This window comes from Trachymyrmex septentrionalis, unplaced genomic scaffold (assembly GCF_001594115.1).
Source record: "Trachymyrmex septentrionalis isolate Tsep2-gDNA-1 unplaced genomic scaffold, Tsep1.0 scaffold85, whole genome shotgun sequence".
Lineage (NCBI taxonomy): Eukaryota > Metazoa > Arthropoda > Insecta > Hymenoptera > Formicidae > Trachymyrmex > Trachymyrmex septentrionalis.
Window position 1 is genome coordinate 474,241 of NW_017306038.1, and position 13,382 is coordinate 487,622.

The 13,382-nt window shown below is 38.7% G+C and overlaps 1 protein-coding gene across 3 annotated transcripts in view; it reads left to right on the plus strand.

Annotated features, from left to right (window-relative positions):
• Positions 1-13,382, plus strand: part of LOC108755157 — a 108,799-nt gene that overhangs the window by 78,006 nt on the left and 17,411 nt on the right. For all 3 annotated transcript variants that reach the window (XM_018498005.1, XM_018498006.1, XM_018498007.1), the window contains 2 exons: positions 7,533-7,821; positions 9,812-9,969. In XM_018498005.1, the coding sequence (XP_018353507.1) occupies positions 7,533-7,821; positions 9,812-9,969 (447 nt within the window). The remainder of the gene's footprint in view (positions 1-7,532; positions 7,822-9,811; positions 9,970-13,382) is intronic.

Below are 13,382 nucleotides of genomic sequence, written 5' to 3' on the forward strand. Positions count from 1 at the left end.
ACGTCGTGTCCAAAGTGCCACGATCTATTTCTGTTTGCCTACCCTGCCCGCCCCGTCTACCTTTTTGTCGATTCAACACGATGCGTAACACGAAAAAGACACGCGCATGAGTCGATTTTCGGACTGTGTCTCGTTTCATACAAGGTTGTTCTTGACTTTAAAGAAGGAGTGGCCGATCTGTGTCACTAATGGCACGCGAAGGCATTCTTACAGTGGCACGTCTCGCAAAGAAAATTTTAAATTTCTACCAGCTGTATATACTCCATTAAATTCTTCTTTTTTTTTTTTACATTTGCAGCTGCGTTTCGTTTTCGCATTACAGGCACTGGAATAATATCGTTTTTTGTCACATGATGAAGATTTTGAATATATTAATTGGCTATTGGATAATTTTCTAGGGAACTTAATAAACAATTAAAGGAAGAAAATATGATATTGCTTTAGCCGCCGAAAAACGGACAAAACACGTGCTCAATCTCTGATTGATATTTTGCAATTTACTTGGAAACGAATGAAAAACGGAATATGGTAAAAGAAATAAAGTTTGTTAAGTAAAAGAGGTCTTTTTGCTTTTAACGCAAGAGGAGAAAGTATAAGATTACAATCGTTTTTGCTTCATTCTGTAGCACAGTGGCATATCAAAGATTTCTATAATAATATACCAGACAGGAAGGTTGGCCACTTCTGTTCTAGAGACTACATCAGATAATCAAAGAGAGAAACTCAGTCGGAATATAATCTGTTACTCGACAATTGGGACAATTATGTATGGAATGTCTGTTTCATTACCGCGGCCGAGACATTTAATGCTGAGATAAGCAAAAGTCGAAAATTATTGATAAATACGAAAGGCATTGAAAAGTGACGCAAGGCCGAAGATGAGCCTTGCGAAATACTCTGTAAAAAATTAGTTGAGTCGGATTACGTACTCGCGCCGTGCGTTCTTCTGTTACAATTCTGTAATGCGGGTTTTCACGAATTTCATTAACCGCTCTCGAACGAGGGCGGACCGCCCTTTTCCCATAATCTCTCGGGCGAATTCAACGCCCGAATTCTGATCTGGGAAAACGATATCCGCACCCTTTTGAAGCCGATGCTCATCGTCGTTTCAACGACCCTCCTCCAGCCTTTTCCGGCGCGGGCGTCGCGACGCCAGCCATTAAATCCCCATAGAAAGCTCCCCAACTCTCCGGCGCCTTTTCGGATATTCGAGGTGAACAACCCCCGGTTTAATCCCCGTGCATTCTGCACAGTCGGAGATTCCACGGGCCATCCTTTTTCTCCATTTTCTACCGTGAAAACGTAATTTCTAGCTCAGACCTCCTAATTCGTGACGCTTCGCGAGATCATCTCGTCGTACGTATACGATTTGCGCAACAGTCACGTCACGGAAACAACAACAACAAGGCAAGAAATTCTGCAACGAGACAAGAAATTCGTTATGGCCATTGGCGTCGATTCGAGACGTTGGGAAATTCACGGACACCCCGTATGCGCGCGGATAACGGCTCTCGTTTGTGCACCTTGATCTTTTCTACACGCGGCGGCCAAGTGGCACACCTATATTTACGCACGTGCAGGCACGGGGAAGATCAAATCGATGCCGGGAATTTTTAATTGCATTTTCACAAACACCGGAAGATTTATTTCGTATTTTAAATCCGCGCACACGCAGAATCCGCGCGCTCCGGCTTCCCTACGAATTCCGCGCTTAATTAAACCGGCGTGAAACTCGCGAGTGAATTTCTCGTGTTGCAGATTTTCTAACGCCGCGAAACGAGGTCCAGTTCTAAAACAACGAAATGGAGTAACGCCGATCTGTTACATGATCCCCAACATTTCCAGCAACGGCTTTCGCAACGAGACGAGACGAGACGGATGCGTACGTTTAAAATTATTACACCGACTGTATGCTGTATGCATTTAACCGTCGCTCGAGAGAGAGAGACGGTACATTAGTGTAGTACAATCGTCGATCGACCGCTTGAGTATCTATTAAATTATTTCCCTTTTATTGATTATCTGCGTATTTTCGATGCTCCGTCCGCATCGAATATTCCGGATGGTTATCGTAACTTGCATTGCATTGAGAACAGCGATACAATTCAGTCTCAATGCGTTTCATTCCATGAACGCATGGCAATTATATTATGGAATAAAAGAACGAAGAGATAAATGACTGTTGTTGTGCGTAAGAAAGAAATTGAAAAAAATTCTCGACGACGTTCTATATAAAATTCTTTCATATATTTGTCGAGTTTACAAATAGAACGTTCGTTCAGGAATATCGAGACAATCTACGAAACTAAAGCGATTGTTATTTTTATCGATGATTTTTATCGTTTTGATAAAAATCTTTCATTTCCGTTAAAACAGCAGGAATAACTGGAAAAATTTGACTGACTCTAAATAATTATAGGAGTAATAAAGCTAAGAAATATGAATTATGAACGCACAGAAATCATTCTTGTGTGTTTACTTTTGTACGTATAAATAATAATTTAGTTACAATAAACCAAGATGTAAAGAAGAACAAGAATAATAGGTTTGATATATTCTGGTAGATAGATGAATGCATTTATTAGAAATTCTAGGGCAAGCCCGGTATCTAAGAACACGTTGCAGCATTGAAATTAAGAGCACAATAAAACAAAGACAGATGATGGACGCGAGATAAAGCGAGAAATTAGAAGATATATAAAATAAAGATAAAAAAGTAAGTAGAGAGAAAGGAGAGAAGACGTGGAATATATTCGTTACGAGTATCGTTACAAGTAATTTCCAACTGCAAACTCTGACTGTTGATTTATTTACGATCTCTTGCGATGAAAATTTATTGGTTGAAAGCAAATGAATTTACTGCGACGTCCTTCGACGCATTCATAGGACTTGTTCGAATCGCTGACAATACCGACCATCCATCCGCATTCCGGTCTCGCCAAAGGCCAAGAAACGGGAAACGCATTTACGATTGCGTAAAGGAAATAAAAAAAAAACGTCGTTTAGGAAGTCGATCTCGATTTAATCCAATCGAGCGACGCACGTCGCGGTTGGTTATCGATACGAATTATCACAGAGTCATCCACGCTCGCGTGTCCATTCGCAGCATAACGATGAATCCGCGCAAATCGCTGGCATCCCGGATGCGTCGTCACGCATTCCGCCAACTACGAAGTCACACCGTCAATTGTCCATGGTCAGTCGATATAATCGCGCACAGTTCGCACGTTCGCGTTTTTTGTCATACAGGCCGGATTGAACGATTCCGCGAGAGAACTTGGCGCAATCCGAACTCCACGGCCTATAAAGGTGAAAAATGTTGCACGGTACGTGGACATTTCGCTTAAAAAGTACATCTCTTTGAGTTATTGTTAGTGGGTTGATTCGCATCAGCTCACGTATCTCGCGGTATTTAAAAAAAAAAAAATAAAACAAAAATCAATGTATATAGTATATCGCTCATTTTGTTTTAGTTGCTTGTAAAAAAAAAAAAGCGAAAACATAAAGAAGAAAAGACAGCGAAGGAACATATTCTAAAAGAGTGTTTATTTTTATTTTTCTATCAGTTATTACATCAAAATTGTATTTTTTAAATTAATAAATATATATACTGAGGAAGAATCTATCAGTGAAAAATGTAAAAAAGCCCATCAGAGCCTACATCATCTATTCAAGATCATTTTAAGATCAGGACATTTTTGAAAAAAGATCCCTTAATACGCATGGCATAAAAGGGATTAATAATCTTAGGGGTTTCATCAGGGGTGATAAAGGCGTTCGTCCAAAGCTATCTCATACAGACGTTGTACAATATATAAGATTGATTGTCGAGATTGTGAAGCATCACATGTGGGCCAAACAGGTAGATGTTTGAAGATACGCATAAATGAACATAAAAATCACATAATAATTGAAACACTACACAGCATTCTATAATAATAGAATCAGTCATCAGCATGATTTTGATTGGGAAAATGTCAAGATTTTAGACGAGGAAAAAGTACTTAATAAAAGATTGATTTCGGAAGCGAAAAAAATTTTGACAATTCAAAATATTCAAACTTATATATTTTCTGGAAAACTTCGTTTCTTAAGTCGTTATTTTAGCGAATAAGCGATATATTCATCCCCGTAATTTTATGGGCAGACAATGCGAAGTGAGTGAACCGATTGTTGATCCAAAACAAAGTGTAACGGAGTAGGATTGCAATGAAGATAATACTGGGAACGGAGAAATAAACTTCCGAAGCATTATAGAAATGATAAGAAAATACTTCGTATTTTCCAAAGAGCGATTTGCCCGCCGATTATTTTCGCACACGGAATAAAGCACAAGTCTTTTGAAATCTTTTATCATTCTCAGCGCAAAGTTATTCCCGTCGGAGAAGTTACAACATTTCGCGATATTCTATGCATAATAAGAACCTCATTTTAGCTTTATTGCTCATGAATTTCTCAATTGCGTAGCCCGGATGCTCTACGACAGGTTGAAACGGACCCCATAAACGTCTACGTTGTAACATCCATTTAATGATGTAAAGTACATAAATAAAAGAAGCTATCTGTGGTTCAACGAAATCTATATGCAGCGTACAGGTTTGGTTTAAGGATGCGGTATAATCTTCAACTCTCAGATATTCTCGCTTCTACGCGAACGAGTTTATGAGCCGCTCCGACAAAATAGAGAAAATCTCGGCTATATCAATCTGCAAATATGGTCCGATCGTGACTGGAGAACGGAATTTCAAATCGCGCGCGATGTCTTTATCATCATATATACGGGGGGGGAGGGGGAGAGTCGCGCGCTATCGGTCCATACATTCTGCTGATTGAATACCGTCTATTATGCGCAAAGTGCGAGAGGAGCTTCCTGCTGCGCCCATATGGCATCGCGCCGGGTCGTTTGCATTCCCAGTGTCAGTCTGAGCGTGAACGCAGAATTAAACCGTGAACGATCGTCACACGACAGATATTCCACCGATTCGATCGTCGGGCAAATGCCAGGCGTGCGTGTAGCAGCGTAGCCGGTGCGGATTCGCGCGATTTATTCCCTCGTGCGCGTTCATTGTCCGTTGAATCGCCCTGGTCTCTCTACAAGTCCGCGATGATTCGCCAACATGCATTCCGCATCGATTGAATTCCAGGTGATCGCTACCGATTTTCCCAAACGATAGACAATCAGCTCTCATTCCACTCTTTCTATCGCGGGAGACCTGTTCGTGAAACGATTCGTTACTCGAGAGAGAAAAGAGAATAGGAGTCGCGTCGCGACGCGCGATTGCACTCGCGATGCGTAGTCGGTCATCACCGCGAGCTGGTTTCCCTAGGTGTCTGTGAAGTTCTGGCACGGTTCATTTTATTAATTTTCAAAAAATAATGATTATTGGAGTAAAAATGCTCGTCATGGCTTATTTCGAGCTATAATGAAATTCAATTTAAATTAATATAATCAACGTTTCGGCTTACAAAGCCTTGTTCAGCGTTAAAACGAATACAATGAATATTGAAAAAAATCCATCAGTGGTGAAGTGGTCAATATAAAAAATATATTATATATATTATTTTAGCTCGAGCCAAATTCCTCGGTTGAAATCGAGAATTCAGTTTGTCGCAGACTTGTATCAAACTGAATTCGAGAATTCATTAATCACGAGTATTTTTCGATATTGTTAATTTATATAAAATACTGTAATCAATACTCTCAATCCGGTTAAGTACATTAAAATTATATATTCACTGTTACTCGTTTGAAAATTAACATTAATAATGACTGTTCCGGCAGCACAAAATAACAAAATGTTCTGTATTTTTAATAATCAAAAAATCAAAAATAAACAAATGCCGTGCTAATTTCACGCTCCAGCACGGCATAATTTCCTTTAAAGTGTCAGATGCCATAAAAACGTGTAAAAATTTCCAGCACGACAATTTATTTTTGATTTTTTTTTTTTTTTATATTAAAAATACAGAACATTTTGTTATTTCTGTAAGAAACAGTAGAACAGTGGAAAGTGCCACCGGAACGATCATTATTTTTTCGAAAATTAATAAAATGCCGTGGTAACTTTACAGATACGTTCCCTAGCCCAATGGTAGCTCATAGCTGGCCGGAGTCTTACGTAACTAAACACATACTGGCCCGGTTCCGGAGGTTGACTTAATTGCGCCTGATAAATTGTCTTTTCCTCTCTCCCGTCGTCTGTCTCGTCAGTTTGTTCTCAAACGCAATAGCCTACTGCCGCTTCCCCCGAGCGTCACGCGTTTCCGTTCTGCCTTTCGTCCTGTGTGTGTCTGTCAATTTCATTCCGCACTATTCCCATGTTCACTGCATGCATCCGGCATGGCGAGGACTCGCCAGCATGAGATTCGATCGTCCAAGTTTGAGCCTGCATCGTCCAGGATCTCTTGCATTTCGCATATTTCATTTTCACATAATTTTGAGAGCGTAAAGCTTTTAGGAAAATAGGCGAGTCTCGCATATATATAGATGTTGACTCTAGAATTATATGGTACATATCGACTCCATGTTTCTCAGACCTAGTCGAATTTTAATCAACGTACATATTACGTTATTACGACATTGTTTAATAATTTATTATATTTAATAATATATGAAATTTATTGCATTTAATGATATTATAGTGTCCATTTCAATTTTACAACAAACATATTGCATTATTAGATATCAAAGGAGTAATGGCAACCCAATTTCTTGAGTTAAATAACATTTTGCTATTTTTAACTTCCATGTGTGACAAAATGTAAATCAATCCTGTGGTTAATGTAAAAATAAACAACGTCCGTGTTAACGTATGCACTTAGTAAATAATAAACTAAATGTAAATCAAATTTCATATAATACACTTACTCGAGTTAAATCGTTTAACTCCATTCTATTAGTTAAATTAACCTATAAAAATTGTTAAGAATAATTCTCAAATCGAGTATAATTTGACATTGTGAATTCAACAGTGTACACAATAAGACTTGTGTTCTTTATGTAATTTTAACTACAATATTTTCTTCCTATTTAACTACATACTGTGGTATGCAAAACTACGGTTAAAACATAATAATCCGGCACAGACACTTAGTTTAATTGTAATTACACTTTATACTGTGTAAATCCTATTCAATTCGATTTGTGTTTATACAATTGATCGTAAAATCTTAAGGAATCGTATATCATTTCGTGCATTTTTCACTTATGACTGGTAACGGCTGACTGACTCGTCGAGGGCGAGCGATAGAAGTTACGATAGATATTACTCAATCCGATATATCCATGCTAGTTTCTCACATATTTTCGCATCTTTCCTATTCAAGCGAGACAGACGTTTCCTGAACGGCCCCCATACCGATCCCTCGCAATCCAAGGATGCTTGCGAGATTTCACCGTGTATACACGCAAGGCTCAATTAATGTTAACGTCTCACGTGAAATCTTGCTTCGAGCCTAACTTGCGTACTATAATAAAGGTTTCTTGGATATACGATATATAGAATTTTCACGTGCATATTTCTTTCTCGCAGCGTCCGGTTCGGGATCCGTGATAGGCAGAGACCCGCTTCCGCCGAGAGCCGTCAGCACATCTCATCTGCCTCAAAGAACGCTGACTCAACCACCGACGGCGGTGTCCACTCTTCCGCTACCGAGAAACACTACCGGCAGTAACCATCGGCAACAACCGCTTCCGCTCCATCACTCGACTCCGCAGCAGCAGCAGCAGCAGCAATCGCCTATGAGACAGCTGGAGAACGAGTCCACCGCTCATATACTGAGGGCCGCCAGCAATGGCGACATCGGCAAATGTCCCGGCATGTAAGTAGACTCAAAGCCGATCCTCCCAGGTATTTGTATAACGAAGTTTCGGTGTACTGTAATTAAACCGCCGCCCCTATCGCACCCCGTAATAGGGAAACTTATTAGCGAACACATACTCGCGCGGCCGCAACCCTGCCGTCTAATTCTGCTACCTAAGTTGCTCGACTGTTTGGTTACTTTGAGGTGGTAACTGGTAGAAATGCCGCAAGCAGCCAAATGTCTGTACCCTTGTGTGTGTCGCGTTTGAAAAGATCACACGTTCGATTCTAGACAGGCTCAGTATTACAATGCGGGATTATTGTTGCAATTAAAGGCACAACCCCGAAGGGATTCCCCCTCTAATCTCATTCTACTGTTACCGCTTTTATCGCAAAATTATTCAACTAGTATGTCGAAACAAAATGCAGAGAACAAGAGCATAAATTAATAGTAGATCATAAAAGGCAGTGGCGCGTGCACTTCCACCTAAACGCAACGCGATTAGCTATCGCCCGATTTAGTTTCGTATATAACTCGCTGTGTATTATAAATTCGTTCATTTAAGTCGCTGTTTAATTACTCGCCGTTTGTGCAAATAACAACGCGCTGTTCGTTTATCGCGAAATGTACAACCGATCAAATTTCCTGTGTGTTCTTGACAACTCATAACGTGACGATTGTATGATTATGTTGTAATATAATTACAATAATTAATTTAGTTTCTCGTGTAATGGCAAAATTATTATAATTATACAAACATGTGTGCTCTTAAAATTTATCAAAGGATTTTTACCATTAAATTCAAAGGATTCTTTCCAATTTAAATTAAAAAAAAAAAATTGTATCTACCTAACGCAAATATTTGTTAAAATAATGCTACGCGATTTTAAGATAATGACAATAATGTTATCGTTTCAAATTTTCGTTCTCGTGAAGAGGCTAGCTATACAGACATCATTCATTAGACCGAAGGGCGATATCATAATCGACGTGAGAGCCACTCTCAAGCTCACCGAGGCTCTATTTATTGCCAGGCGTGAGCTAAACCGCGTCACCTTGGTAATACAATTTTCTCGTATGTATTTGTGTCGCGGTTTACCTCCACGGCGAATCTAATTTCTGCTGTATCGCGTAACCACGTTTATTTGTTTCGGATGGTAAACATCGATTTCTCTCATGATTAATCGACAAGGCTCCGGTCGCTATAAATTTTACGTAAGATAATGCGAGTGCCGTGGTATCAATTTAGAATCGCGAAGCATCAATTCGGAAACTGCCAATATTTACTTAACGTATTTCATAGCCATAAATTCATAACGTTAAGACCGGAGCACAGACGCATTTGAATGACGCATAATGCATAAAGCATAAGAAAATCAACCAATTGGCGTCTTTTATTTCATAGAAAAGAAAAAATGAAGGGGTTCGATTGGTTCATTTTCTTATGCACACATTATGCGTTATGCGTTATGCGTTATGTAAGACCCTGTGTTCCCGTTTTTTTTATAGATCGCATTTTTAGATATCAAAGAAGCAATGGCAACCCAATCCCTCGAGTTAACATTTTGTTATTTCTAACTTCCATGTGTGTCAGAATGTAAATTGATCCATTTCTGTAGTTGTTTTTAAACTATAGAAAAGAAAATAATCCACATCAAACGTATAGTAAATAATAAATTAAACTTGAGTGAAATAAATCAAATTTAATACATTCTCTTGAATGAAATTGTTTAACTTCAATGTTTGAATTAAATTGACATATTGATTTAAGAGGAATGGCGAGCTATAGAAATGATGAAAAATAAGACGTAATTTGACATTTATGAATTTAATAAGTGCAAAACGAATTTTTGGGAACCACTGTACCAGAGCGTCATATTTCCTTTTAAAACGTTCACCGACTTAACTTTCTCTCACAGCTTCTTCCTGCATTAGGTGGCACTTTATGGCACCGTTTCAAGCGTGGCCTTCTATGAATCGGCCCATTGACCTGCTCGTCAAATTTCAGGGTTACCGGTAATGACATGAGGGACTTGAGGTTAGCATCGCCAAGCGGTCATTCCACTCAGCGATTGATCAGCCCGATCGGACATTTGCGAGTCACTTCGTTAAACGACCATCGTGTTTCCAGTCCCAGCGACAGCGAGATACGCGTGCACAGTCCAAGTAAGTTTTCCCGTATACTATATTTATTGATCTGCCCGATACTCTTTCCACACAGTTTCCACGGTAACTTTTCGATGAGCCGACCCATGAATCGAGCAGGTGGCGAAGCGATTAATTGGCGACGGCTAACTCCGGAGAATCCGGCTTTATGAAAGAACTTAAACTTTTGCCTCGAACTCGAAGTTGGTTAAGGCGCAATTAATATATTGTTGGTCGTAATATACGAATCGCTATCGCGACGGCAAGTTTGACGGCTAGGAAAAAAAGCTACGACGTCGACCGTAGGGTTGTCGTAATACCGTCTCCAAGCGCGAGAGTTACGCCCATATCGACTTTCCTCCTTTTTCCCAGCAAAACACACAAGAGTGCAAACGCTAATTAATGACCGCTGACGAAGACAATGCCAAAGGTAACAACGCTCACGTTGTTCATAAAATGATCCTTCAACGTACCGGACACATTGTGCGCTATGCGGAATTAATGGCTCGCTAAGCGCGCTAATTAATCAGATCTTTTTCAAAGTATTCCCGATAAAATTTTCGTAAAACTTCACGTATAATTATTATCTCAATTTCGCGGCACAAATTTTGCGGTACGCAGTGGAGGAACATCTTGATATTGCAAAAAGATTTTTGTTCGAAAAAATAGTATTCCATTTGGAAACATATACACTAAGTGAGCACAAGCTTATTAAAATTTAGTCTCTTTTGCCTTATTTTTTTGGTTATGCAAAAAATATATATTAATTTATTAAACATTACAATTTTTTCAGAACGGACGTTTCGCTCATTCTCAGCGATAATAATAAAACTTGTTTTATGTTTCAAATGGTGGTCAAGTATTTTTTACATCATTTCGCAGCATTGAATTCTTTAAATTGTCAAATTGGTTAAATTGATCTGGCCTCCAATTGCCATGAGCGTAAAACCTAACCGGCCTGAATTGTGAAATACAATTAATAAAATCTGCAGTCGCACATAATGTGTGAAAGGCAAAAATATAAAAATGTGGAACGAGTTGCACTAATGTCAGAGATATGATTGGACTATGTTATTATCTACATCGTCGCGCTAAAAATGTCCCGAAGTATGTTAAATATGTCTTTTCCGAAGGAATTGTAATGTTTAATAAATGAATATAATTAATATAATAACAAAAGATATCTAATAAAATAATTCCGCTCCAAGTGACGTGCCGTACTCTCATTGTCTAAATTGTTGTTACTTTTAATAGCGAGAATCCATCAATGTATATTACATTTTATAATATAATATAAAATATAGCATTATGTATGCACATATATATTATATTATAATCTACGTAATATATCACTGCAGCAAATCTCTATCTCTAATATTCGAAGCTGGCTTCCCTAACCCGGCTCGTCTGGAACGTTTGGTCCGTGGGAACTTACGAATGATGAACAGAACCTCGCTCGGCGGATGAGCGATTAATACCCGCGAGATTAAGCGGCGATTTAACGTCTGCTCTGAATCGCGAGATTGCCGAACCGCCTGAAAAGCGCATAAATTTAGGTCGAGAATTTCAGCGGGCGCTCGGGGTTAATTACCCGAGGATCCGTGGCAGTGGTGTCCCGGTAAGGTTTGTGTACCACCCATCTAATGCACAACGTGGAATAATGGAAATCCCGTGTGTTCCTCCGTACGCCCTGTCTAACTACGCAAAGGTACGCACCGATCGATATCGAGTTATTCAACCGCGGAGGAAACATACGAATTGAGGTTGCACAATATTATCGCGCGAACTTTAATGGAGAATCATAAGAGAAATCGTAATTACAAATTGATTACAATAAAAATATATTAGACAACTCGTAAAATTCAAACAATAAAATAAGAGGCTTCTACCTCAGGTCATTAACTAAAACGTGTATAAATTTTTGCGATTCATTGTCCGTATGAAGATTACATCGTCTGTTAAAAGAACGTGATTTTAGTTGCAAAATTATGAAGTTAAGAAAGGAAAGATTAAGGCTGAATGGGCAAATCTTGACTACTGCACTCCGTTTAATCGTTTTGCACCAAGAGGAAGTTACATTTATCTTTGAACCTACAACTATTTTATACTACTGGAAATATTGTTACCATTATGACTGTTCTTCTGACCATTTTGACTATTCTTTCTCATTGTTAACCGAAGCATGGATTTGATCTACATTTTATACACGTTTTAGAACTTGACTCAGTATGACGTGGTTGAATTCATCATTAATGTACAATATATTGCTGATTGTAGATGAATTGATCCGATTTATACTTTTGTACACCGTCACCGAAATTAATTTATAAGTTTTAATATGTGCGTTTAATTATTGTTAAGGGTTTTCATTTATTTATTTTAAGACATGACTGAAGAGGACCAAGTACGGTCGAAACGTTTCGTGAAATGATAGAAAAAGTATAGTAAAGAATTAATGTTTACATCTTGTAAAGCTCGTTATTATAATGATCTGGTAGAAGCCTCTTATTTTATCATAATTACACTATCCATTATTCCTTTTTAATTAAGAAAAAATTGTAAGTTTGTAACGACGAGTTTTGACGACATTTTGAAGACGAATAAGTGATACGATTTCAGCCAATTCCCTTTCTTTCCCTTGACCGCGTTTGGAGAATCGAATATGATTGATCGAATCTGATTAAGATTGCTAAGAAAATTGGAAAAAAACATTGTAATTTTTTTGGAAACGCGAACGATGATGCTCCTGGATGATATCTCCTAGCAAATATCCTCTTCAAAAAAGAATGGAGGAAACACACCGCAATCTAAATATCACGGTCCACCAAGAATTGTCTTTGTGCAATCCGATTGTATCTGTATAGGTACAATAGCCGCGCAATTTTCCGCGTTAGACGGAAATCCGTGCTTCTCCATTTTACGACGCGTCTAACGGTCGCAGCTGCGGAACATTTCTGTAGGCATTTGAATATCCTATACAAGACGTTCCAGATCCATTATCGTTCAGTCCAGCCATAGATTGTGGAGTCAGAACAAATATGCTAATGTCTCAATATCGATGTATCTTTTTAAAAGGTATTTAAAAAACGAACGAAACTGAATTTATGATGAAGCAAGAAAAACATGTATAATTTAATCGCTGAAATATGATATAAAAAAAAATTGTTGCTAAGAAAGAAATTCTACGATTTCTCAGAGAAACTCTGTGGCAATCTGTGGCTGAAAATAATGCCTGCGACATCCTGTAACGGATGCAATATCGTAACGAAAGGCTCCGACAATTCCGGCGCTTTAAGGCGCAAATACAAACGACTGCCATTCACGTGATTAAAGAGAAAGTCAATCTGCTCGGTCGTTATTACAATTTTTTCCCTATTCCGCCGAGTCTGAGGCTGCAAGCCAAAGCAGGGGAGGGAGAACAAAGAAGAAAAAAA